The following is a 27,949-nucleotide window of genomic DNA, read 5'->3' as shown; positions in this document are numbered from 1 at the left end:
GTGAATGCTCCTCTCTTCACCTCCACACTTTAAATTCCCTGCAGGTACCCACCACAGGCTGAGCCGAGAGGCAGCCAGCACATCGCAGGCCTTCCCCACCTCCATATCTACCCCCGTGGCCATCTTTCTACCTTTCCATGTCCTAGTTGAGTGGTGGAGGGACATGCAGTGTCTGACAGATAAAGGCTATGAATTCTACCTTCCTCCACCTTTGACTGCTGTGTTCCAGCTTGGTGTGGGTGACTTGGCTGATGCATGTCACATATGCTGGCTTAATGGTTTGCCTTCATTACTTGAACATCTGCAAAATCAAATCCCTAAAGTATTTTAGAGATTAGTCCAAATTCTTCCCCTTTTAAACATGAAGCTGAAGCAGGTAGAGTAAGCAATAATTAGTTCTTTATTCAAGGTGCAGTAGGTAGAATGTACCTACATTACAAACTCATGGAGGGCAGAGCCTAGGTCCTAGTTCTCTTGGTGCCCATCACAGGGTCTGGCCCATTGCAACCCTTGAGATTGACTTAGTACTAGTTGAATTTTTACCTGGTTTGGGAGCACTCTCTATTGAGAATCTAGTGTTGGGTTTCCATCTTTAACCTAATGGGAGACAGAATCAAAATTGGGAAGCAGTCTCACATGAAATTATGTTCTCCCGGTCGGCTTGCATGTTAGAAGATGGTGAGGTTGTACCTTTACAGGTAATTAAAACAATGGTAAGGACCAACTTATGAAAGCATGATTCTCCGCCAATGTAAACTTTATCCCAAATGGCAAACTTTAAAATCATGTTTACCTACTTGACCTGAACTAAGAGTCCATCATGTAGCTTGGGGTTTTGAACCCATTCCTAGGGGGTTTCTAAAAGCTGAATAATTTTTATAACATGCCTATTAAAATAAAATACACAGCCTGGGCTACTAGGAATAGTTTTACAATAGGGTGGAGTTGCCCCTAACTTGACTGAGAGGCCCTACATGTACAAACATAGGAAATATTTATGCTGTTCCCACCAGAACCCTGAAGTATTGTTTGACTTTCGATATGCAGGAGGGCACTGCCCATGACCAATGTTCATCTGCCAGACTCACATGAGGACTCTCATTAGGGCGAAAACTTGGACAGGTCAAAACCTCTGATACTCAGTGAAGGCAGAGACTCTAAAACCCACCTCCCTACTGAAAAGTTCCTCTAGGCAATATGACTCAGTGCACACCCAAAGTGGCCACCAGCCACTGTGAACAATGCCATAGATCTGCTCGTACTGACTTGTTTGGTTGTCTGTGGAGGTCAAAAGTAGGCAGGGAAGAAGTTTGCTGGATTCACTGAGTTTGGAGAGCTCATGATAGGGGCATTTGGGCTTTGTGTCTCTCCCAGCCTGTGAAGTCATTGCACAGGAAGACCTTGAGATGAAAACTTAGCAATTCACTTCTGGGGTTAGAGAAAGGGGGAGGGAGAACAAAAGACTTCCTGGAGTAAGATAGCGTGTCATTGATGCTTTATTTACATGCGTCACCATCTCTTTTACAAACTAGATTACAGTTTTAAATGGAATACACAAGGCAATATCTACAAACACCAAAGAAAGTAAGGACTGAATCTCTATTTCATTTGGAAAGGGGAAGATTCCCAAATCAAACTGGCTTTGATTCTTGAAAAGAAAGATGGTAGAGTTAATTCATGGCAACATACGGCTAGACAAAATCCTCAGTGAGAATGCAATGATAGTGTTTGCTTTGGAAGAAAGGATGCGGCGCTTCAAACCAAAGTATTGACTACTTGACTCTTAGGTGTTGGAATATGGCCATACGCCATATTTAATTCTAGTTGTATGGAGTATGAGCAAGAAACTGAAACATAAGACAGTTTTACAGATACTGTATACATATTTTCCCCCCATTCATGCAACTTTTTTTTTTTCTTAAAAAAAAGTTCAATGTGTGAAGCCAAAATGCACAATACATTTTTAAAAATATTAACTAATTTTCTGGTCCTCTTTCACACCTGTTTACATTTCCCATGTACATAATGTGCTAGGACAAGTATACGAGAGAAGACTGATTGCCAGGCAATGAGATAATTTTAGAGAAATAAGTGACCAGACACACAAGTTTTAAAAGCAGCCGCACAAATACTTCTGGAGGTATGGCAGATGCCTCATCACCTATCATTCATCAAAGAAAAGTACATACAAATAAAATTAGACAAGAGGAAAACACTTCATTCATTCCAACTGCATAAATGTTACCCAGGAAACATTCAGATAAAAAATAGTATACTCTTTTCAATTACTTGGGCATCTGCTTTCAGGTCTTGTTGGACAGACAAGACGTCACAAGGCCTTCGCTCCCCCTCCATGTGCCCTGCTGTCCCCGATCTCCATGTGAGGCTGGCTTTTTCGTACCTCTTAGCCAATGATTGCATTTCTATTAAAAATTTTGCTTTTCTTAATTAAAAAAACACACATATTCTGCCTAATCATACCATGTTCCCCAAATACAGCAGGAAAAAGGAAATCAGAGGTCAGAGCTGCCAGGGTTTTGTTTCTGCATTCAGAGAGAAAGGGCAACATTTTTATTTCCCCTCACCAGCCACTGGCATCAGTGCTCAAAACGGAACTGGCCGTTTGACCACTTTTCTCTTGACAGTCCTAAGAGATTCATTAGGTAGCGGTGAAGTCTGTGCCTGCCACCTTGAACAGGTTTGGAAGCCCCCTGAAATGACACCCTGAGACTGGGCATATCTGTCCTGAGCAGCAAGAGCCAAGAGGTCCTCTCCTCAGGAAGGGGAAGCAACACTCATATAATGTCAAAACTCAACACCAAACACACGAAGTCCACCTTGTACCACGTGCCTACACAATACTCCCGTAATAGGAAATGTGTTTCAGCAATCATTGCAGAGGATGCACTAAGGGAAACTGAGCTCAGATTCATTCACAGTTAATGGGGTACCAGGAACCGGTAGCCAGTCCCCACACCAGGACAGCGAAAGCTTGTGATACAGCTCTTTTCTAACTTTGGTAAAAGGTATCGGTTCTGGAGTTCTGAAGAGAACAGAGCTGCAGAGTATGTCCTACTTTCAATATTGGTTACTTTTCTAATTTCCCATCAGAAAGTGGAAGGCCTCCTAGAGCAGCTTACTTGGAGGCCAAGGGTTGCCTCAGAGCATTCTCAGCAGGATGAAAACATGACAGCAGCCAGGCCCTGGAGGCTACTAAGTATTTCGCTGGGAAGCTCTGATCAGGAAACTTACTGTGAGGGACCCATGACACTCAGAACTCTGCATGGTGGCAAACAGTTGGTCCTTCCTGAAAGCAGGTCTCAATATAAGCGACACAGGGCTTAGGCTGAACCTCTGCTCAGTCTGACCAATTTAGAACCCAACTGGTCTAAAGGAGCCTGGGCCCTGGATGGGTGGCCAGCTGAGCGTGGCCAAGGATGACAGTGAGGCTCTGTGATCCTGGATGGGCCTAGTTATTACATTCTGACTGCCTCCTAGGACTGTTGCTGGCACCTGATTTTGCCCTGACCTCAGCTCTCCACAACTCTCTACATGTAGATGCTGTTATTAAAAAAATAAAAATAAAATTCAAAGCTTACCTTTCCCTCTATTTTCCTGCTCTGCTCTGTGGCTGCCCTGGTCTCATACCACCTCTGTCCCTCCCTCAACTGTTTTAAATTATAATCTCATCCTAGGACACTGTAAGACACTCTGCCTGAAAACAAAACTGGGGGAAAAAGAGAATAAACAAGATGTCACATGTCTGAAAGGAATGCAACATTTAAAGTTGAAACACATTTGAGGGTTGCCTTTCTTACTCCCAAAGCAGCTCCCAGGGTCTATAAAACTGCAAAGGCAAATAGCTATGTTGTTAGTATACTTGTTTCTTTGAGCTCAGGAGAGATTCTCAGGGCCCTCACACTGGAAGCACTTTGGATTCTCCCATGTATCTGATACCCTCCCTCCCACCCCCCCACCAGCTGCTGCCGCTGTCTCTGAACTAACACTCCACACAGGGCGGCATGGCTTAGAAACTGAGAGATACAGCCCTCTTCTGCCGATACTGGACAGTTCCTGTGTACAGCAGACTACCAAAGAATCAAGGAAGTGGCTAGCATTATATAAAGGAATACAGTAAGCAAAAGTCTGTCTCACTGACAAGCAGACCACGTGAATAGCATACATATTTTAAAAAATTATACATACTTTTAAAATGAAGATTATAAACTTGTAGCAGTTTAGAAAAGGTGATTCGCTACAGGTCTACTATAACCACAATTGCACAACAATTTACAGATTCAGTAAAAGGCAGGGTGAAAATCAACAGGGCCATCGCTCAAACATGACAACCCAAGCTAGGCGGGAGAGACGTGTGACAATACCAAATGGAACTTTCATTATGCTAGGAGCTGTTATCACCACCAATATCACCCCCAGAGGAATTATAAAGCAAAGGTGCACAAGGGGGCCCCTGGCGGCCGGTGGTGAGTGCAGGGGGTTGGGTGGCACGTCTGTGTTGGTTGAAGGAAGTCAGTGCCCACTGCACGGTGCAAGCATCAGCGAGAACTCATGCAGGGTGGTCTGTGCTGAAATACTAGCCTGTATTCCTAACGTCCATGCAGAATGTTCCATTTTTGTACTGTACATGATAAAATATATTTATACATTTATATGCCTAATGCATTTTATGCAAAGAAAAGAGTCTTCATATATCACTTTGGAGAAGTATGCATATGCTGTGCTAATCAGAGCGTCGTTACACCAGTTTTGTATGTACCAGAGGTGTTCCCAACTATTCTGTCTATCAAAGAAGGTAAGGAGTATAATCACACGTTCCAGATTAAACAGAAAGCCCCTATACAGCACCGTAACTTTTTGAAAACAAAATGAAATCCATAGAAGCAGGAAAGTGGAAAAAACTAGTCAAAACTGCCCTATCTTGTACTTCCATTGTGTCACTTGTACAACTGCAATCTAAGATTATATATATATAAAATCAGTTTATGCTATTGCCTCTCACTCATACACGTCTAGTAGATCAGATTACACACAGCAAGGCTGAAAATTATCAAGGGTGTGTTTTAGGAAAACAGTGAAGGTAGAACTCCCTCCGTATTGACCTGGGTTTGTACTTTTCACACGTTTCTCACTGTAGGCTTAATGCTCCCCTGTAAGATCATTTCTTCTGCAAGCAAAACAGGACTGCTTTTTTCTCCCCTTTCTCCTTAAAGTTAAATCCTTCGGTGGCATTTGGCAATTAGTGGACAGCTGAGCTGATTTCTTTCTTGAAAAGATCTTAATTCCTAACCAACATAGCATCACTGTTCAGTGCACTAGCTGAGGATACTGACAGGGGACCACAAACCCTGCTGACCTGGCACCTGCAGGTCAGGTGCTGGGGTTTTGTCCCCCAGCCACCATGACTCAGAACTGAAACACACTGGGTTGGTGGCCATGTTCCATTCGTTTTGCCTATTCAGGGTTCAATCCTGGATTGGCGCACACAGCAAACAGTTGTGCCATTGTTCAGTTTTTAGAAAAGGATAGTTTTCTACCAAACAAAAGAAGAAAGAAAATCCCCCTCTAGTTTATGCAATTTGTTGGTGTAAGGAGTTCCATGGGCTCAAACGCTTGTGATGTCCAAAGCCAAAACGGTAACTGGTACATTTTCCTTCTGTTTTTAAATTTGCCTAAAGAAGAATGGTTAACATTTTAACACAAAAATACTGCAAGTGAATGCATGTGAAAAACTCAGAAAGTCAAAGGAAAACAAACACAAAGCAACACTTAAAACACCCATAAACCATCGCGATATGAAAACCACAGAATCGCCAACAGGGGCTCACGGTGTGCTCTGACTGAGGTGGGCGGTGCTGGCAGGGTGCTGTCCTTCGCTGGCAGGTGGCACGTCACCCCGTACAAGGAAGATTTGCATACTTTATATATAGAGTTCTGTTCCAAGGGTAAGTGCTTCACCCAGGGTAAGGGGCCATTAACAGTCTCTGCTGGGTTAGGAAGATGGCGTGGGATTCACAAAGGTGTTAAGCTGTAAACGGTATCACTGTCCACTTGCTGAGAGCAGATTTGGCAAAGGGTTTTCTCTGTAGATCTTGTGTCAGTTTGAGGGTCTACGGGAGAAGAAAACCAGAGATGATTAAAGACATTTAAATGGCAAGAGTGGGCAGGCACCTTGAGGTCACACGTCATCAGCCTCCTGTCTCCTCACCCACCTCTGAGCCAAGGGCATGCTCAGTAAAGCTGTTTGGCTACACCAGCTTCAAAGGTCTCCAAGCCTGAGGACACAGCATGGAGACGACTTACCTTATTTTTCTGCTTGACTACAAAACACTCTCAAGTTGAAAAAGCACAAAGGAAATGGGATCGTTCACTTGGGAGGTTAACAAAGGTGAGTAAATTAGGGGTGTTTTGGTGGTCCTTTCATGTTAGGGACATTCAGGGTGCAGGTGGGATGTTGCTCTAGACTTTTGGACCAGGGATTTCCCAGGACACGGGACTTTTATGCTAAAACCAGGGAAGGTGGATACTCTAAATAGACCAGCTATGCTTTTCTGGTTCTCTCTCACTGGCTGTGTGGACTAATCGATTTTGCTTCCATTAATTTTCCTTCCATTAATATCCCAAAACCAGGGGAGATGAAATGGCTACTTTCCACAACGGCTTACACTGCTGGGTGGGGGTCATCTTGACTTCCCCCACTAAAAAAGGAGTAAGTAATCTCTGGGTGGGCTGTCTTAGGAATTTGCTTTTTGTATTAAAAATCTGCAGAGGAAAAAAAAATTACATAACACACATATGGCAAAAAAACAACTCTCATAAAACATCCCTTTAACAATTAACATTATTATTTTGCTTCTAAAAGTATTCAGTGGTAAGGCACAAAAGAGGTCCTCTCAGAGCATCTAATTTACACAAGTCTTATCAGACTTCATCAACCACTGAGCCTAGAAAAGTTAGAGGATATTTCTAAAAAGTACAGTTGACCCTTGAACAACATGGGATCTAAGGCACCAAACTCGCAGCACAGTCGAAAATCCGGCTATGACCTTTGATTCCCCCAAAACTTAACTACTAACAGACAATAATATAAACAGTTGATTAACACATAACTTGTAAGTTATATGTATTATATGCTGTATCTTATAATAAAGTCAGCTAGAGAGAAGAAAATGTTAAGAAAATCATAAGAGGAAATATGTACATTATTTCATGCATTCATGACATAACTTTTTAAGTTTTTTTGGTATTTCTAGGCTATGTGGTTATTTGCAAGTTTTTTCAAATTGTAGCAAATCTCCAAGTATTTTTCCAATATATTTACTGAAAAAAATCCATGTATAACTGGATCCGTGCAGTTCAAACTCATACTGTCCAAGGGTGAACTGTATATGCGTAGAGATGTAGTGAAAGGAACTGACATGACAGGTCTCAAGACATAAGACCTTCTGTTTATGGAGACAGTGTCAGTTGTCATGGTAGGGAAAAAAATGGCCCCAGGCCAAAAAAATGGAGAGAAAAATGGAGAGAAAAGTGGTAGCGCAGTAACATGAACTCCTGATCTGCTCACCGGATAAGGTGAACCAGTAATGAAAAATGCATCAATAAGCTCTCATACACACGAACATCTGCATCCCCTCTTCAGGGGAGATACCATCATGAGCTCATGTGGAATTTTCAGAAGTGTACTTGTGACTTCATCTCTTCTGTGACTACACTGGTTGGCAGTCTTAACCTTTCACTACCAATGTGCAGAGAGACAGCAGGGTTGGTATTTGTAAGGTTCCACACCCATGGTTGTAGTTACCCTGGTTATAGCTCCAAACACAAGAATGGAGGTTGTTTTACTGGCAGCTGACACAAAAACAGAAAAAGAAGCCCCTTCTTCCCTACCCCCAGTATTTAGTTTCCCTGGCCAATGGCTTTTTTGGAGCTATTCTTTGCTTATTAGGGTATGAGACAACTTATCCTGGACTATAAAATAATGGCCTGTTGACTACAGAGGGGGAAAGGCTAAACTAGACACCAGATCTCAGTATCTATGAGCAACTGACCCTTTAGGAGCCAGTGCTATTCCAGTGCCTCTACCTTGGACCCCTAAGGCATGAACAAACAGGTGTGGATAGGGTGCTTTACAAGGGGATTTGGTTTTTTCCTTCACAATAACACTTAATAAACCAGAACCTAACATCACTATGCAATTAGTCATCAGGGGACTTTGGTCCCCAACTCTCGATCCTGACTTACTGAAAGTGCCAGGGGAGAAGCTATAAAGTATTACCTAATTCAGACCCCATCCCCCGGTTCCCTTTGGTGCTAATTATTCAGCCGTGGAACTGGGATGGTGACACATTTCTTCCACACACTCACAGGCCAAGCATACAGCCTGCTCTGATGCTAGGGCTGGCTCAGCATAGGAAGGAAGGAGGCGGAGGGCACTATAGCCCCCAATATGGCATCATTCTAGGCAGAACAGGGCATCAGCCCTGAAACCAGGAGGCCCACATGGGACAGTCTAAAACAGGGATGGGGAACATCCAGCCTGTGGGCCATATGTAGCCTGAGAAATCATTTGGTCTGGCCCTGCCAAGGCAATCGCAAGCAGGACTCGAAATTCAATCTAGGAGCTTTTTTCATAGCTAATTTTTAAGTTGACAATTTTGTATGGCCTGTGAATGATGTTATAAATATCCGAATGGCCCTTGGCAAAAAAAAGCTTTCCCCACCCCTGCTCTAAAGCAACAACCAACAACAATCCCCAGGCCAAATGCCCATTCCCTCAAAAGGCCCAGAATCTTCAGGAAGCATCATTAAAAAGGAGATGAGATGAGCATCACTTTCCCTTTCTGCAGAATGGGCTTGGGGCCGCCTGTGGCACTAGGTGCTGGAAACTCCCCCACAGTCTCACAAGTGTGCCCCCCACCTGGCTCAGAAACCACCTGAGCCTGGAGGTTAACTAGAGAGGCCCAGGCCAAGGTATAGAGGCAGCTCTCAAACAAATTTTATACAAAAACTCTCACTCCACAGAACAGAAGGGCGACTTGTTTTCTCTGTGATAGAAGGCAAACAGATTGTAAAATAAAGAGACACATAAAGGAACCAGATCAATATAATCATTCTTCCAAGAGGAAAACCGAAGCACCATTCATTAGGAAGACCCTAGAATTAGAAATAGTCATAAGGAAAGCAGTTTCTCACCTGCCTTAGATTTGTATCTGCTCTTTGGTGGTTCAATGTTTGCACATGTTTACTGGATGCCATGAAGGACTGAAAGAGGGAGCACATTTAGGAGTAAGATCAGCTAATGAGCTGGGAATTTAATGATACTCAGGTTGGGTACAAGTCTCATGGATTTTAATGAAGCTCCCACCATTCTTACTCTGTTTAAAGAAAGACATTTTAGTTAACTGTGAGGTTTATGTGTATATGCTAAATGTTCTGCTAAGTTTAAAAACACATCAGATTAAGCAAAACTTGGAAGGAAAAGGAGGCATACAGCTGAAGGGAATTACAGCTATCACTTTACAGTTACTAGGCAACAGGCCAACTAACAATAAATATGAAAATGTGCTATTCCATCAGTGACTTTCATTAATAGGGAAATGGTTCCTTCTCTTCTCCCTCCTTGCCCAATAAATAAGTTTGAAATCAAGCTGTTGATGCAGGAAAATGAAACTGGGAGACCAAAGGATGAGGCTCATTCTAAAATTATCTATGGATGCTGTCATCTGGTCTCTGGTGAGAGTAAGTCCCTCTATAATCTTGGCATCTGTAGGGAAGACAAGTTTCTGCCTAATTAGCACCACTAACTCACATGATGTTCTAAGAAAGGGCAACGCCTCCAAAGAACTCCACACAAAACATAACAATCCCAATCAACTTTAATCTGGGAATAAAAACATAAATGTTCCTACTGCTGTCTTCCCACAACGCAACTCCATGGTGACAGATCTGGATTTTTCAGTAGCGTTTTAATCTTCTTGGCAGAGAAGAAAGGAACAGGACCCCAATACCAAATATGTCATGGGAGGAAAGAGAGACATCAGGATGAAACTCTCACATCCACAAACCCAGGAAGGTTATCGACTGCTTTCCTGGCTAAAACACAAAGATGTTTGCAGGAAAGTCTGCCTTTAAAAGAAAATCAAAGTGAAACACCTTGCTCCTCACTCTCTAAACATAGAGATAATTTAAGCCAAACTTGCAACTCCCGGGGCAAGCTGGGGACTATAAATATGAAGCTTTAGGATAGAAAAGGAAATGAACTGATGTTCACACAATCTGACAGGGAAGCCTCACGTAGGGTTCAGGGAACAGGGCTGTGTTTCAGAGTATGAATGTTTCTGCCCCTGAGAAGAGCAAAGAAATGCCTGCCTGCCACCACCTCTGCTTTGCCCCAGAGGGATCTAAGGGACACCCTACTCATCATGAGCCACAGTCATCTGCCAGCATACACCAAGGATTTTGTAGCTGGTGTCACCCCCAGGAAAAGCAGCATTTTGGGGGGGAAGGTCTTGGGTTAGGCAGCCACATCTATTTTTGGAACACCAAAATGGAAGCAGTTCCCTTGGAGGTCACCTTCACAGGCAAAACGTGAAGTAGCTCAAGAAAATATGCGCATAGACAGACATGTTTGGTAATTTTTCAGCATCTTCCAGGTTGGAATGGGTGATAAAGAGGATTCAGGGAAGTGCAGGAAAACCAGCCTGGTGGACACTGACAGCAAGGTCCTAGACGACTGAAATCCAGACCTCTGCCTGTGCTGCCAGCTGAGCAGAGCCATCCCCCATGACTGCCAGAGAAGGGACGTGGGTGGTGCCGCTCCAGAGAAATACGTTTTGGCAACTGCTGTCAACTTGCCAGTTGAGACACAGAAAAGTTGAGGAGGGAAAAAGAACAGGGCCAATAGTAGTTCTGGCCAGACTGGAGGCCAATCTGTATTCAGTTGAGGAGCCCCCCTAAAAGGAAACTCAAGTTTCCAGGAAACAGCCCATAAGCTCTGGCACTTTCTGATGAGCAAGGAAATGCTTCTGAAGAAGGTGAGGATCTTACAGGGAAACTTAAAATAAGCTCCTTGTGGCAAAGGTGACACTCAGGAAGATATTGGAAGACACTCAGCTATATGCACTATTTAAAAAAACCCCGCTTAGTTTGTGTGGGTGGGTATGCTTTCCGCTGCCTCCCAGGAACTTCTGGGCTTTTTCAAGGTGGCGGGTAAAGATTGTCTGTGAAGGCTGGTGATGGGCCTCAGTGGAGCCTTTGCCTTCTGGATGCAGCCAAGCCTAGAGCTAGTGTAGAGTGACCTTCCCGCCAGCCTTGGTGCTGTGCTGAGAGGGCACAGGGAACACAGGAGAAAAGCAAACCTCCTTGCACTTCACAGCTTGGGGACAAAGGGCAGGGGTGACCTGCAGAGGCACTGACTTCCCTGCTGCTTAAACTGCAGGCATCACTGACGGTTAAAATACGCTCAATTTAAGAATGTCCTATCTGTCTTTATATTGGGCCAGGGATTACATCAACCAATATTCTTTGTGTATCCAGACTCGAAAGTGGTGACTGACATGGCACAAATATATGTATTAATCTACTGTCAATAACAAAGTTGCAGAGGTTTCGTATTTTCTTAAGATTCTTAGATTTTCAAATCACACAGAAGAGCATGTAAAGTTTCTTATTATGTTCTTTTAAAGAACCATTTTTAAGGCAAATGCCTTTAAGGGGCATTTGGATCCTCTATGGACTCATGGTTATTTAACCTTAATTATAATATCCAAAAACCTTTGCTGGCAGAGGCCTGCGGGGTCAGGCTCCACTGTCCTCATCCAGGCTTTGGGAACTGACCCTCCTGGCCCACAGGTCAGGTGCAGTCACACTGTGTCTGGTTTGCTCTCCCCGTCCATGTGAATCACACCCGTACATCCAATCCCACCTTCCCTAAGTTGTTCTCTATTAAACTCCTAAGCTACTCACCTGGCACCTAATCACATAGTGCCCAGAATGGTTACTTTTTCATAGACATTAAGCTCCTGAAATGTTGAATTTCTTAAAAAAAGAGCAAAACTTTCCAATCAAACAGTGATGAAGCACCAACTATTTTAAAAGCACTGTCTGAGACATGGTATTTACCCTCAAGAAGCATATATTCTAGTCAGGGAAACAAAATTTCTTGATGTCCCCAGTAGCCTGCAAAGCTGACATACAGACTAGCCGTAAAATAAATGTTGGTTGAATAAAGGAATGAACCCATCTTCTGGAAGAGCCCTCTCTTCCTCCCTGCCAATTCAAATACCACCCTTTCTGTGCTACAGCTTCTGGAAGCATTTTAGACCTACTCACATTTGCTAAGACTTATTAGTTTTATTTGCAATCAGGCAGAAACCTACTGCTTGTAGGACAAGACCTGGAGTTTTAATGCCTTTTTTGGGGGAGGGTGATTGCAATCAAGTTTCTAAAACTCACGAAACTTCCTAAGGATCAATATGAGGCACAATTTTAACATTCAACTAATTTAATTTTTTAAAATTAATAATTAAAAAAAATTAAATAGTATTTAATCAAAAATTTATCTTTTCACATCCTTTCTGTGTATCCCACCATACACATCCTTTATTACCAGCCCCCAAATGAAGCTCTCAAACTGCTGTCAAACGCTAAAGTGATTCACTGTTTACAAACAAAAGGGAACAAGTGCAGGAGGAAATGCTTAGAGCCACAACCAGGACCTGAATATAACAATGTTCAGGTTTGTTGGCCATGGCCCCGTCCTGTGTGACCCTAGACTGCATTCACTGGCTGAAGGGGTGGAGGATGACTGAGTGTGTGCAGTCAACCTTTCAGGCTGGGATGCCCTAGAGCCCTGGGGCTTGGTGTCATGGTAGATGTGATGCGCCAGCCCACCTAAGCACCCCACTACCAAGTATAGAAGAGAAGGAGCTCTGAAGTGTTCTCTTCCTGCTTCAAATATACAGTTCCGAAGACAATCTAATTTTCTCCAAAGTGATTCTGAAATTGAAAACACAAAATCGGCTCTTTTAGTTCCACTCATCTACCTATAGGTATGACCAGGACATGCAGGCGACACAGGTGGTGGCCAAGAAGCAAAAACCACACCAGCGTAACAGGTTTAGGAAACCAAGAAGGAACTGAAAGGAGCAACTCAAGGGTAGATTGAGATTGAAAGAGAGACAAAGGACTATCCTGACGTCAGCGGTCTGGCCAGGAGTACAGATTCCAGGAGTGAGGTAAATCTGCACTTTGTGTGGCACGTGTGACCCTCACCTCCCTGCTCAGCTGACCAGCACTATGGTGGTAAGTGCCTAGAGCTCCCTTCCATGGGCTCTCCCACCCCAGCCAGCAGGGCAACCTGAATTAACTGGGGCTGGGCAGGGAGTGCTCTAGCTTGAAGCACTCAGTTGACAAGCAAAAGGTACAGTCTAACAGGTCTCTCAGTCAACACATATTTCCTGATTACTTAGAGATATGCTGGGCTGTGTTGTTTTCTGATCATTTCTGAACATACAAATGACCCATGGAAGTTCCAATTAATTTACAGTGACATGGATAAAAATGGAGGCCCAGCGGATTTCAACCTCAGAATCTCTGGCCTTCTCTTCTTGGCCATTAATTTCCCCCAAGGAGTCAAATTGAACACTTCACACAGACATGACTACTTAAAAATAATAATAATAATGGTCCAAACTTTTTCCATAAGAGAGAAAAGAGACAGAGGAGAGAGAAGTGGGAGGGGAAGGGAGGGAGGGGGATAGGGAACATACTGATACGAAAACCTTCAATCAAGCCAAGACTGGCAATTAAAGTTTCATCCTTCAGGGACACTGGAATTACCTCTGAGGCCTTTGTGACTAGGTAATTCTCATCATTTAATACATGAATGTTATAGATTTCAGCAAATAAAGAAGTTATTAAAAAAACAGAATATCGAGAATTATAAAGGAAGGTCTACAACTGTTAGTGGGAAGATAAATAAATGAAACAAAACACCTGCAACCAAGGGCACAGGAGCTCGTCACAGGGTTGTGTGTTTCAGGAACAGGTTTGTCCTGCTTCTTGGATCCCTTAAATCAAATTCCTTCTCTTCAAGAAACCGTGGGACCAGTATTCTAAGGAAGCCCTAAAGAAATCCTGCCCTAGAGTATTGCTGAAAAAGGTCAACAACCCCCTTGAGAACTATGGACTCTTGGCCTTTTGGCCCTCTATTCTTACTGAATTTTTTGTATGCCTTTGTCATATAGCAAGCTCTTCTCAGCCATGGAGTGGGTTCTACTGTTGAATGAGCTGCCTGGCAAAATGGTAGGTCCCATATTGGTACAAGTGTTCAAGAAAAGCCTGAATGCATTAAACAAAATTCGTTTATTGAGTACCTGCAGTGTGTTGGGCACAGAAGATGGAGATAAACAAAAGAGATGTTCTCCCACCCCCAAGAAATGCATGGCCTGGTTGGGAAGGTGGTGGGGTGGTGGCGGTGACCATTTGTCATAGAGGAAAAGACAGCCTTACTGCAAGGTTGAAGCAAAGGACCCAAGGGTATGTGGCAACCTTACATGTTTGGTTTTCTGGGACAACCTTGCTTTCAAATGTCCTATTCCATTATCACATGGTCTGTCTTTAGGTGATAAAAACAGAGGCCCTAGTACTTCAGGAGCTCCATACTAACAGGCCAGAGTTCAGACTAAATCCAGATGCTGGTTTCTGTAAAAAGCCCTCAGGATGCTTGCTTTGGTTTATGCTTGATTTCTAGAGTGGGCTCATCACAGTTGGACACAAGCCAGCCACCCACTTCAGCTCGCTGTCCCTGGGGCTCTGCTATGAAATGTTATTTATTAGATGTTGAATACTGAGCATTATGAACACTCTAAAAAGAAGCACTTAATGGGAGCTTAAAGTTTACAAGACTTTCCAGTAGCAATTCTGGTGACTTTCGCCCCATTTATTTATGTTCCACATAAGCTCTGTGGCCAAGAGAGACCTTCCAGAAAGCCACTTATAAATGCAGCAACTGCTTGCAGTGAGAGTCACGCAGACTCTGTCCCTATGCTTAGCAGGCTGGCCAGAGGTAACTACAGGTACAGGGAAAAACTAACAGACTCAGGACGAGCAGCCTTCGTGCTGATGTCCCTGCTTTCCAGGGAAATGACTGTATGGAAGGAGTGTAGCAGCTTCTGCACAGAAAACCCCTTTTCACAGCTGTGTCAATTTCCCTTTACTGCTGTCAACAAGATCCACTGTCAAAAGGATCCAGACAGCCATTCTCTCCATCAATGACACTTCAGACTTGGGGCTTTTTAACAGGTAAGAATGAAGAGCCCTGCAGATGCAGAGTTCTTGAGGCTGGCACACTATAACCGAAGACTAGACTAAAGCAATAGTGCAAAAAACAGAGAGTATTCTCTGTGCAATACGTACAGATTCATATTTACCATGTACTACATTCCCTGACACAGAAACACCTACATCAAGAAAAAAAATGACATGAATATCCTATATTGCCTGTATTTGGTTAGAATTAGTCTTGTCTCTCAACACAAATAAAGACGTAATAGAATCACAGCATTCAAAGTTAACTCCAAGTATCAAAGATTTGCTCCTTTTCAAAAGTAGCCTAAATGTAAATTTCTACATGGCCTCCAACACTGGAACCTGCTGTTTCCACACTGGTTTACCGCTGTTTATTTCCATTTCCGTATCGTCATGAACCTCTTACTAGAACCATTTCACAGACATATGTTAGGTTTCAGGTTTAAAATTATACATACACTGCACCTTTAAAACTCTGTGATTCTGTCCTTTTTTGACAACAATTCTAAGAGATTCATTAGTGAAAGAAAACCACCCTTCTCCTCTTCACCTGGCCTTTTCCTAGTTGATATTCTCTAATCCTTAACATGAAGCAGTTCCAAACAAAATTCAATGCTGGGCTCCTAATGGGGGTATTCAAATGCCAAAAAATGAAGATGAATGAAAGAGTTTGTGAAATTAGGCATCTTTTGACATCAGAACTACAGTGAGATTGATGCTGCTTTCCCTCCTAGAGCAGATACATGTCAAACTCCAGAGGGCTTATTCGAAGCTCAGCTTTGCAACCACTACAGCCGCTCACAGACACCTGTGCTGCCAATATGCACGTTTCTCCACCAAGCCTTGGGAGTGTCTGAGAGAGGACAATGCCCTTCAGACCCCAGTAGCTGGCACACGAAAAGGAGTGGTTCTTGTTTTTCTTTTCCAGATAGACCCATAGGTTGAAACATTTTACATGTGGCCTAAAATGAACAACATATGTGAAACACCCAGCCCTCCATAGAAGCATGTCACCACAGTTCTCCAGCATGGCTGTAGAGTGGGCCAACGGCTCTGTTAACAAGAAGCTCCAATTCAGGCTCACATGACCTTCAGTAAGCAAGTCAGGAATTGAGTCTGGAGAATACCATGACTTCTATTTTAAATAAGTCATTATAGAACAACCCTTGGGAAGCTTGGGTGCTTTATTTGGATGAGGTAAGGCCTGACATTGTGACCTCAGGCCTATTTTGTGAATTTAGGAATCTTCAATAAAGTGATAGCCTCAAGTTTAAAAGTAAAGAACATACATCATGCCACACATGCTCCTGGCTGTCTGGAGCAATTCACTTCAACACAAAATGGAAATGCTAAACCCAGAAACTAGACCCCCTCAATCTCCCCCCCTCCCCCATACTGTCTTTATGATGTTTCTTCTCTTGCTCTGGTCATTCTGAGCTAGTTTACTTTCAGGGAAATTTGGTGATTTTCCATTTTTAACTGAAGAAATATCTTCTCAAAACTATCTCCCCCAAAATGTTCTTAAAAAAAGGGTGACTAAATGATCCTCAAGTTCCATTAGGACAAAATAAAATGTGTTATCCCAAAAGTAGTTTTTTATTATCAAAATAATAATTCATTACTGTTTTAAAAACTTAAGTACTTAAATCTCCCTTAAAATATTTTCATACAATCTTTTAGAATTATACATAGACAAGAAAGGTCCGCTATTCAACTCAAAGGAAAATCTACACTGAAAAAAATCAGACCAAAAAAAAAAAAAAGATAGTGCATTTTCTTCTGAACTTACTTTAATGAACTAGAAAGTGGCCTCCTTATAACTACATCAAAATTAAAACTTTCTTGTGTCTTTTGAAGCCACAGTCGCATTCCTCTTCTTAAAGGAAGACAAACTGTTTATTCTTCTAAAAGCCAAGTATCCAAATTTCTCAAGGCAAGTCTCTACCATCTGAGTTCTGGTATGATCTGAACCGGCTGGCATGAAAGTGTGTCACCCCCTTTAGTTCCCATAATAGTCTTTTTACTATCTTACTGGCTATTAAATGAGTGAAAACAGATGTCTGAGTTCCATGAGGGGCCTGCGTATGCCTGGGAAAGCTGAGAAGCTAGCTTTAGCATCACAACCTTCTTGACGTTCCCCTTTCTATAATTACTCATGAGCTGGAGTGAGCTCACCATAGGAGACCCTTGTAATTCCTACACCAGGGCAGAGGGTTAAACAAGGCTCAGGTTTTTATACTTTGAATCCCATTTTTCTCTTACACCACTTAAAGGAGGATGTAAGAAGCTGAGATTTAAAAAAATTAAAAGGAGCTGAAGCACAGAGCAGAGCTCTTCAACATGGGAGGGTCTGGGGTGCAAACCTATTAGTAGAAGGCCTCAGGTCTCATCTTACTTCTTGAGGAGAATTTCAGGACAAGCTGGTCTATTATCTGCTACTCTGGCTCTAGTTCAAAGCACTTCTCATTTTTTACTATCTAGATAAAATGATAAAGAACTATTACTGTTCAAGCCATTCAAGAAATATGGACTCTGAGTCCAGCTGTGTGACCCTGGACAAACTACTTAACCTCTCTGGACTCCCTGCTTACTATTTATCTGTCAGTCAGTGTGCTTACCTAATTTATACCATACACATTTCAGCCCACTACAGTTTTGCAAAGCACTCTCACATACTTCAGTGCATTTGATTCTTGCAATAACCCTGTAACAAGGGCTATCAGCCTTATTTTATAAAACTGGAAATTGAGGCTCAGGAGCTGACACACACTCAATAGCAGCCAGGAAGTAGAAACAGCGGGACTGAACACTCAACTTCTGATTCCAACCAAATGCTTTTCTTACCACATCATGTTGCGTGATCTTTCTGGTTCCAACAGTATTAAAAATGCCACAATTTAAAAACATCTCTGTCACTATACAGCCCATGTCACTCTGTTTGGAACCTGACATCATTTACACATTGGGGAACAAGAAGCACGTGAGTGCTCTAACATAAAAACTTCTGTTTTCAATTTAATTCTTTTGCTCTTTTAAATGCTTAGATGCTCAATGCTAACTTATAAAGATGCTTAGTACTATGGTGAAGAATCTAACATCTTGCTTCTGGTAGAAAGAAAGAGTCCAGAATCCATAGTCTACAGTCAAATTAGAAGTGCCTGCAAATCATTACTTTCATGGAAAGGAAGATGAAATTATAACATCAAAGATCAACAATGGTAGTGTTGGACTGGAGAGTCTAAGAAAGTCCTCTGGCTGGGTCCTTAACCTTGAAGTTTGTGTGACCTAAGGTCCTGCCTTCCTCCCCTTCCCTTCTACCCTCATCCGTCCACCAAAGAGGGGAACCTGCGTCATAGGTCAGCAAGGGCGACTGGATACAAAGAAGAATGATATCTATGAATGTGTGTGTGTGTTCTTTTTACTGGCAATAAAATTCCAGAGCTGTCAGCAAATTGTGGGGAGGGGCACCGGACAGCCCTATTTGTCTTGCAGGTAAACCGCGGAGATGAACTGGTTGGGAACCATGTTACTGTGCACCATTGCTTCCTGGTTCTCAGTTTCTCAATGTGGAGTAAAGTTCAAACTAAATAAAAAGCAGCTTCCCCCAGTCACCCCCACATTATGGTTATTATTATGCCATAGCATTGGGCACTGACCTGCTTTGCCCACTTCCCCTTTCCTCAGTGATCCTTCAGCCTGGCACCCAGCTCTGAGATGAGGCCTGCTTAGCACCAGTGAAGTTCCCCACGTTCAAACCAACAACATTCTGTGTGGAGATGAGGGAATCAAAGTTAAAATCCAACCCATCAGCATCCATGAGGTCAGTACGAATAATAGACTCCATGTCACATTCCAAGCTCCCATTGAACATGTCCAGGTCCAAGTCGCTGGGGAATTTCTCATGGCCCATGACAGAAAGGTTTGCACTGGTTGAGTACAAAGAGGAGCCTGAGAGAGAGTCCGAGAGGGTTTGCATAGACTGACTGACAAGAGAATGCTGCTGGTGTTTGGCTGACCCAAGGCTGCTAGAATCGCTCAAGCCCATGTTGCTGACAGAATTGGACAAGGCACGGCTGCCACTGAGAGCGCCCTGGGTTTGGTGCTGGTGGTGGAGCAAGTTCTGATTGACCAAATTCCCCTGGTTAGGCTGGGCGGCAAAGGACATCATTGGGTCATTGCGAAGCATCACATTCCGGCGGGAGTTCTGGGCAGACACAGCGGTGCTGGCCTGAGACATCAAGGGGTCTGACTGGGTCATCATGACATCGCTGTGGCTGAGTGAGTCTGAAGTGAGCAGGTCTTGGAGTGTCTGGGTGCCATAGTGTGACATGGAAGAGAAGGTAGCTGGCTTATTCTCTTGGATGGTCTGCATGGGAGACTGGCGCAGGGAATTCAGAGATGAGGGTCCAAACACCGTGCTGTTAAAGGAGCTGGTTGGAGAGCCCAGGCCGGAGCCCTTGGTGGTGTATGGGAAGCTAGAGCTCCGCTGCATGAGCCCTCCGGTGGGGGATGGCTGGGACGGTGGGAGTGGGATGTTATCCAGCAGGTCATCCATGAGGTTGTCGGCCAGGCCATCATTCAGATTCATGGTGCCTGCCATGTCGGTGAGCCGTGGCAGCTCCACGGTGCATGGCTTGCTCACAGAGGGCGAGAGGCTAGTTGAGCTGCTATAGAGCATGGGGGAAAGCGGGGCGTCGTCATCCTGGACGTCATCCAGCTCTGTGCTTGCCAAGATGGGCGACAGGCGGCCGCTAACTGTGCTGGCATTGGAATTGGTGCGCGAGCGAAAGTCCGTCCATGCATCCAGCTCATCGCTGCTGCGAGACGTGGGGCTGCCAGGCCATTTGGAGAGCTGGGAGGGACTGTCGTCTGCTGACTCAGGTGCTGTCTGCAGGGCTGCCTTCTTCTTGGCTGCGCGGCTACGGCTCTTGGTATATTTGTTGCTGTTGTCCATAGAGACAGCCCGCCGCCGGGGTGCCTTCCCACTCTTCCCTCCATCGGGGTTGATGATCCACCAAGAGCTCTTGCCCGTCCCCTCATTCTGGACCCGCATGAACCGGCTGTGCAGCGACAGGTTGTGCCGGATCGAGTTCTGTGGAGAGAGAAGAGAAAATGTGGACTGAGCCAGAATGGTCTAAAAACTGAGCACCAAGAAGAAATAGTTAATCATACTCATTTTTAAACATCTGTATGACCCTCCTTAGCTTGGAACTAAATGACATTATAAATGGCAAGTTTCATATTTAGGAGATGGGAGATGGTTTCATATCCAGGAAATGCTGGGAATGTATAAGCTCAGTGACACCGTTTTTCACAAATTCCAAAGTTTTGTTGTCCTTTCTGTACCTGTACTTCCTATACTGAAGTTCACACTTATAATTTATTACCACACCACCCTTTCCCTGCACTTTGCAACAAACCTCCCGGGCTCTCTAAGGGTAATTAATCACCTGGGGGCTGTTTTATTCTCTCAGGGTCCCCTGTTCCACTGCTGCAGAGGCAGCATCTACATTTTCTTAACCACATCTAATGAACTCAGAACCGGTGTGAATTTTTACCTATGACTCCATCTCCTCCAGCCACAATTTCACACATGACAGGCGTAAGAAAAAAACAGTGTCGAGGAGGATTTGCTGCACTGACAGAAGTAGGTGAGTCTCCCATTCAGAAAAATTTCAATTAGTTTATGTATATACTCCCCCATCCAGGTAACATGGTTTGAGCATATTAACTTCCTTCCAAAGAGTACAGTATTGGGGGGGGGGGGGTAAGTAACTTTATAGTGGAGAAACCTCACAAATGTTACTTCAGCCAGATGATCAAGGGCAACATCAACAGGGATAAGTCATGGTGATAATACCTACTGATATAATGTGATGAAAATGCACCTTCCTCTGCCACCTTCCTTCCAAAACCCATTACCCCAGTCTAACCATGAGAAAAACATCAGAAAGATCCCAATTAAGGGAAATTTAATAAACGCCTGTCTAGAGCCACAAGGAACCTGAGGAAGCATGATGACTAAATGTGACCTGGTGTCCTAGGTGGGAGGCTGGACATTAAAAGGCCAGTAGGTAAAAACAAAGGCAATCTGTATTGATACTGGTTCACTGGCCGTGACAAATGCACCAAACTAATACAATATGTTAACAGTAGGGGAAACAATGTTGGGCATATGAGAACTCTCTGTACTAATTTTGCAACTTTTCTGTAAATCTGAAACTATTCTAAATTTAAAAGTTTATTTTTTAAAAAGAGAAATTGGGCAAAACATCCATCCCCCAAACACTAATGACTACCCTCATCTTATAAGAATCCTCTCGGCTTCGTAGAGAAGCCCAGTTGACAGGGACGACCCAAATCCAGTATTATCTCTGCCATTGACCGGCTGAGTGACCCTGAGCAAATCATTTTATCTGTCTGCGGCAACATCAGTTCTCCATCTTCATTAGAGCCATAAAAACATCTAAACCATCCCTGCCTGACAGGGATGATGTAAGGATGATATATGATAATATACTTTAGGAGCCTGTCATGCTACCAAGGTAGGGTGTTCTTACTGCTACCATCAAGTACAGAGTCCACGGTGGAGATAGCTCACTGACTGGTATGAGCTCCTTTTAACCTATAAAATGCCTCATGGGCAGTAAAAGAAAGGAGCTGGTGGTATTCTCCACATTTGGAACAGCACCTGAAGGCCACATGTGTTTGTCTTTGCAAGTTAAAGACAAAATATATTAATTTGTTGATGCTGTATATTAAATATGAACAATCCTAAATGTTTCCTTAGTTTTTTAAAATTGGCAATCACCAAGTGTATTTATGTAGAAGATACAAATACATGTGTTCTACCAAATGTTTCTAAAACACAAAGTTAGCAGGCTTTTACTGTAAGTAAATAACCCAAAATACTCACAGTGTTTTCCATGTGTATGTTCCCATGCAAGGAGGGCCTACAGGTTAGGCAGGGCAATGAGCATTAGCAACCATGGGTCATAAGTCAGTATCTCTACCATGGCCATAAAGATACATTTGAGAGGAGAAATCAGGCAACATGCTGAGTATATGATGAGCTGAACTTTGCCCAAGAGACTATATATCCTGTTTCCCTTTTACTCTTATGGTTTTAAAAAGAATAATGAAATCTCTACTAATGGTTCAGAAATTACATTTCTTTAAAAAGGAAAACAGTTTTTGAATAAAATAGACATAAAGCATGCTCTTAAAACTCATTCTGCAGGGTTCAAAAAGCAGGCAAGTGCAAGGTGGTTCTACTACTGAGTACTCAGGTGACTAGATATATTAAATAAAAAGTTAAACTCAAGCTTAGTGATGAAAAAACAACACAGTCCTAAGTTACGTGGGGCCAATGTGGACGCTGGCCTAATTATTCCTACCCTGGCCAGGCTCCTTTGCTCTAGATTTTGAAAAGAGTTCATATCAACACCTAGAATTAACAATGACCAATCATAAGTATCCAATTATCTCTCCATTAAAAAGCATTTAGGGCAATACTATTTTTTGAAATGTATTTTTAATTTTGCCAATTCCGAATCAACTGAGAAAAATAAAACAAGTTACAGACCTCCAAAATGCCCTATATGGACTTTCTAATGGTCATCTATTACTGCAACTCTAAACCCCAACAATGTGTGTAATTTTATAAAATTACAAGCTACAACTGGTTAACATTTGGAAACAGAAATCAAGCTTCTGTAAAGGCATATGGTAAAGAGGATGGGATAGCCACATCTAGGACCAGAACCACAGGGTATCAGGGCCTAGGGACCTAATTGCAAGGGTGAAGAAATGAAAGCCTGCCTAATTACAGCACTGTTAGCTACTGGGCCATAGGCTTTAGATTCACTGTCTTTAATCCTCACAACAAACCTGCAAAGTTGGGATCAGTGCACTCACTACAGATATGAAGGCACAGGCTGAGAGACTTTACAAAATTTACACAAGGCCACACAACTAGTGTCTGTAAGAACCCAAACTGAAATTTGCTTTCTCAACTCCAACCCAATTCTTTTATTACAACCTTTCACAGGTCTGTCACCCAATTATTCAGATGTCATCATTTAACCTATCTGTGCTAACATTTAAAGAAAAAAATGTTTAAGAAAGAAGGATACAAAGCACAATCTTATTATTGTAATTTTGTTTATGAAGTAGGGGTAATAATTTGGTAGGTCTTAAATTTTTTCTTTAATTTAAAAGAAAGTCCTTCAGAAGAGCAAACCTGAGAATGGAGGCTCACTCTAGAGCTCATGTTTGTGTTTCTCTGCTCGTTGGCCATCATAGCATTCATTTTAAGGAGAAGATAGCAGCTGCCACACAAGCCAATGTTAACCACCCTTGGATTTTGAAAAAAACCCCAACTGATTAAAAGGGCAATTAGCTTCAGTGTCCAATCTTTGCTCAACTCTTCATTTTAGAGGTTACTAGTAGCAGAATACATTTCCTAAGGCATATTGCCTACACAACATTCAGACAGGTTTTTCCAGTTATATTATTGAGACAACACACATAAAAACTGTGCCATCACCATCCTCACAGTACCCTATCCAGACAGGCTGGCCAGCCTTCCATTCATAAAATCCATAGTCTAAGGCCAATAAATATAGCCCCTCTGTCCATTTCCAATTCAAATGCCCCCTCACCCTTCCAAGGTCAGATGCCAGAAATGTATTCTAGTTTTCTTCACAGGTCATGATTCAAATCACTAGCTTCTCCACCTAAGTTTTGGTAAAGCACAAAAAGGTAAATAATTAAATGCCAGATAAAATGTCAGAAACGCAGTATTTCCCACCTTCCATGACAACAAAAGTTAATGGTGATATGATTTCTATAATGTTTCAAACTGCCCCTCCCTCACCTCAATCCCAAGAGTGAAGAAATGGGATTTATAAAAATAGACAAGCCAGCTGTAAATGCCTCTTATCATCTGTAAAGTTCTCTACAGACCTCTTCATTAGGGTCTGTAAATTAGCTTCCAATTTACTGTCTGTATTTTAAACTATAAAACTACCACTAGAAATATTCTATGATTTTCTACCAATTCATCTAGCATACCAAATAGTCCAAATTCCTAAAATTTTACATTAGTTTGGAGATTGGGAACTGAAGGTAGAGGAGCAATGCTTTGACAGGACTAGAGTGATTTTTCTAATCAATCTAAATACACGTTTTGAAATACCTGTGAGGCAGGCTAGTGGTAATTGGCCTAAGTACTAGCCTGTGCATTCCTTAAGGCTAAGGTGATAAAGTAAATACTACCAACCAGGATTCCTACTGTTAGAGCTCAGGCTGCTCTTTCATCACATTTACTCACTAAAGGAGCCAAGAAGCTATTATAACCCCAGCCCAAAACCATGTGGAGAGTTCTGCATATTTAAATCCACTGCTAAAAACTCCAGATACTGATGAATTACAGGAAAGCAAACATCTTTAGGAAGAAACTTTAGCATCAGGGACAAATATGCCAATTTTTCTCCAACTTGGGCACAAAGGTTTAGAAAAGAACACAATCTATCACAATGGGCCTCAAGAGAGAAAAAAAGAGTTAAGAATATCCTTCATCTCATCTTTATGTCAATCTTCTCTCTTACAAAAACGATTTACACTGAAGCAAGCCCTGTGCTAGGGCAGAAATGCTCTAGGTGTGGTTAATTAGTAACAAAACTGGCAAACCTGCACCCTGTGTGATTGCAGCTGCAATTAGTGGCCCACTCCTTTAAGAAGGCATGTGCAGTAGGTGTGTGGAGGAGGGAGCAAGAGGGAACTCACGTTTCACAGTGGTGCTGACTGAGGTGGCGTGGGCACAGCCTAGAGGTCCCTTTGCTTGGCCCCTCTCGAAGAAATTAGTATAAAGATGACTGTACTCAACAGAATCTGGCAATTATTTCTCTTGCTGTCCTGACGACAGTTTTCTACTGCAAGATAGATTTATTGCTAATGCTATAGTGCATATGGTCACTACATACATGCCAACTGGTTGTAAAGACACACAGATCCAAATCAGATCAGATTAGGTGTCAGAGAGAAGCCGCCTCAAATGAAAAAGTAATCTATCAATACTTTACAAAGTGGATAATTCACACATGCAGTTTAAGGTGTGATATGGAAGGAAGATCACAGGCTTTGATGTCAGCCAGCTCCCACGTAGGATCCTGGCCCTGGCATTAGTCCTGTGATCTTGGGCAATTGACTTAACTTTGGTTGCCACTTTCATAAATTGGGGATTAAAAATACCCTCTTTGTTGTACTCTAGGATCTCTGAGAAGAGTAAATGAAATTACACATGTAAAGTACTCATTGGAGTGCCAAGCACAAAGAGCTCTCAACGGTCTGATCCCTCATACAGAAGCAGTGACGTCACAAACGTTCACTTACTGTTTTCTGAGCATCATATACTCTAAGCCAAAGGTGAGAGGGTGGCACCTTCCAGGAAAAGATTTCAAACTCCTAAAATTATTTCAAAGTGCTGTGCCAGTCAGGAGTCACTGGTAATTTCTTAACTGTAGCTACGTCGGCTCCAACCCCTTCCAAACCATGTTTACCTTGTGCAGACTGTCCACTAACCCAGACACCAGCTGCATGTGCTTCCCCGGGAACACAGAGAGGGTTTTGTCTGGAAGCAACATGTGGTATCAATTTATCTTTCTCAGCAACGGCAACAAGGAACCCACTGACTTTAAAAATAAAAAGGGAGTTGTGTAATTTAACTCTTAAAAGCCTGTGCCCTTTTTTTTTTTTTTTTAAAGACAGCCTCTTCCTCCTTTCAAACGCAGCCAAATCAGAGTTATCGTGGTCCACTCCCAACCCAGACCCACTGCTTCCCACCAGGCAGATTGCAGGCGTCTCCCTGGTCCCTACGAGGAGGTCAGTGGGGACAATCTGCAAAGTGCTGCCTTTGAATGCAGTCCTCCACCTTGAACACAGGACCAGCATTTCAAGTAGGTCTCACAGCTCTGAGTCTGGGCACTGACAACTGGAATGAGACTGCCAAATGCCTAACTGCAACTACATGCATCTGCTGAACTGCAGAAGATAAAGGCCACGTGAAAAGCCCAACAGAAACTACAAGTCATGGGAAACCCAGGGTGCTGAGTAGCACAGAAAAGCCACCCAATGACACAGCTTCAGGAGAGGGCCTGGGAAGCTGTCTTTGATTTATAACAATAGGTTCTTTCAAAGGCAGTTCTGTTTTCTCTTAGGTGTTAGTTCTTCACCTGCTGCCCAGAAGAAAATCACCTGGAGGGATGTTAAATACCTGCGCCCCACACTCCTCAAGATTCTGATTCAACTGTCATGTGGAGGGCCTGGGTAGAGGTACATTTTTAAAGCTCCTCAGATTAGTCTACTGTGCCATCGATGCTGAGAACCACTGGCATTTCCCTCTCACATTTCCACTGACAGAATCTGATTCCAATCGGGTGATTCCTAGTCTTCCCAGGTCTGGTGACACAGCACTGTTGATGTTCTATAAGTCCAAATTTCTACCACTTAGAAGATAAGGATGAGCATTGGGGTCATAGATTATACGTGCAGAGTAAAATGGAGAAGCTTAGATCAATTTTTCAGATCACTGGGATCCAGATATCTTTTTCTTAAAAACAAAACAAAACAAAGAATAGGCAAGGGGGAGGGGGAAGGGTCCTGGACTTGCACTGTCCTGTAGACAGTCATCTACTCTGCCCCGGGCCACTTCTCCACCCAGCTTGGATAGGCACGGACAGAAAAGAGGGCAAGTGGACTTTCACAAAAGTAGGTCTGATGTAGGCTGAAGAAGGGATGGGCTAGGACAGTCACTGATCCCTGTAATTTTCAAAAGCCTCCCTGAATTAGCATACAATCTCACACAATCCCTTTCAGAGACTGTCCTTCAAGCAAAACCCCAAAAGACTGAGTAAAAATAACCACTGCAAAAGCCATATCCCAATACTGAGGTACTCATTAGCTTCCATTGTTAAGAATACAGAAAAGTATTACTTCATGAACTTCCCCAAGAACAAAAGTACATGTTCAGATAGCCTCAAGAACGTTAATAACAACCACGCACTGTTTCTCGTTCCTTGACTGGCAAAACACTACATCATTACGCTCAGTGCAAAGAGCCTGGTGTGGACACTGCAAAGGGCCAAGTGTCGGCACCATCTGAGGGAGCAGTGTGAGGGCCGGTCCTTCTTAATAGTCATTAGCTTTGAGCTGGCTTGCCTTCTCCCACTAGATTTTATCTAGGTTGGGGCTGGCTAACTTGTTCTTTAAAAGCGAGTATAGAAAGTATGATGGCATAAAACAGAGTTGAAACCAGAAAAGTTATTTCTAACTATATGGAATAGCAGCTATAATAGCCAAAAAGGCCTTTCAGGCTCTGAAGAACACTTAAAATAAACACCACATAAAAAAAAGATTGCACAATCAATGCTGATGTGCAAGACAAGTTCCAGGCTGGCCCAGTCTTATCCTTGCCTAAAATACTAAAAGTTTAAACCATTAAGGGACTTATTTAAAAAAGATGATGTTCTAAAATAAATACTGTCGGGAACTTGGCTGAAGGATTAAATTTCCAGCTACAAACAAGATTTCCGTTAAATTTGCTGACAATAATCCTGTA

The 27,949-nt window shown here is 42.9% G+C and overlaps 1 protein-coding gene across 1 annotated transcript in view; it reads right to left on the bottom strand.

Moving 5' to 3' along the window:
* Nucleotides 1-1,478: 1,478 nt before the first annotated feature.
* The window catches only part of FOXO3 (forkhead box O3), a 103,526-nt gene continuing 77,055 nt past the window's right edge, over nt 1,479-27,949 (bottom strand). The window contains exons 3-4 of the mRNA XM_016217508.2: nt 18,987-20,422; nt 1,479-6,128 (exon numbers count right to left, since the gene is read on the bottom strand). Coding sequence (XP_016072994.1) covers nt 19,022-20,422 — 1,401 coding nt within the window. The 3' untranslated portion in view covers nt 1,479-6,128; nt 18,987-19,021. The remainder of the gene's footprint in view (nt 6,129-18,986; nt 20,423-27,949) is intronic.

The sequence above is a fragment of the Miniopterus natalensis genome, chromosome 5 (assembly GCF_054644295.1).
Source record: "Miniopterus natalensis isolate mMinNat1 chromosome 5, mMinNat1.hap1, whole genome shotgun sequence".
Taxonomy (NCBI): domain Eukaryota; kingdom Metazoa; phylum Chordata; class Mammalia; order Chiroptera; family Miniopteridae; genus Miniopterus; species Miniopterus natalensis.
The sequence above is the reverse complement of the archived record's forward strand: the minus strand, read 5'-3'. Positions and strand labels throughout refer to the sequence as shown.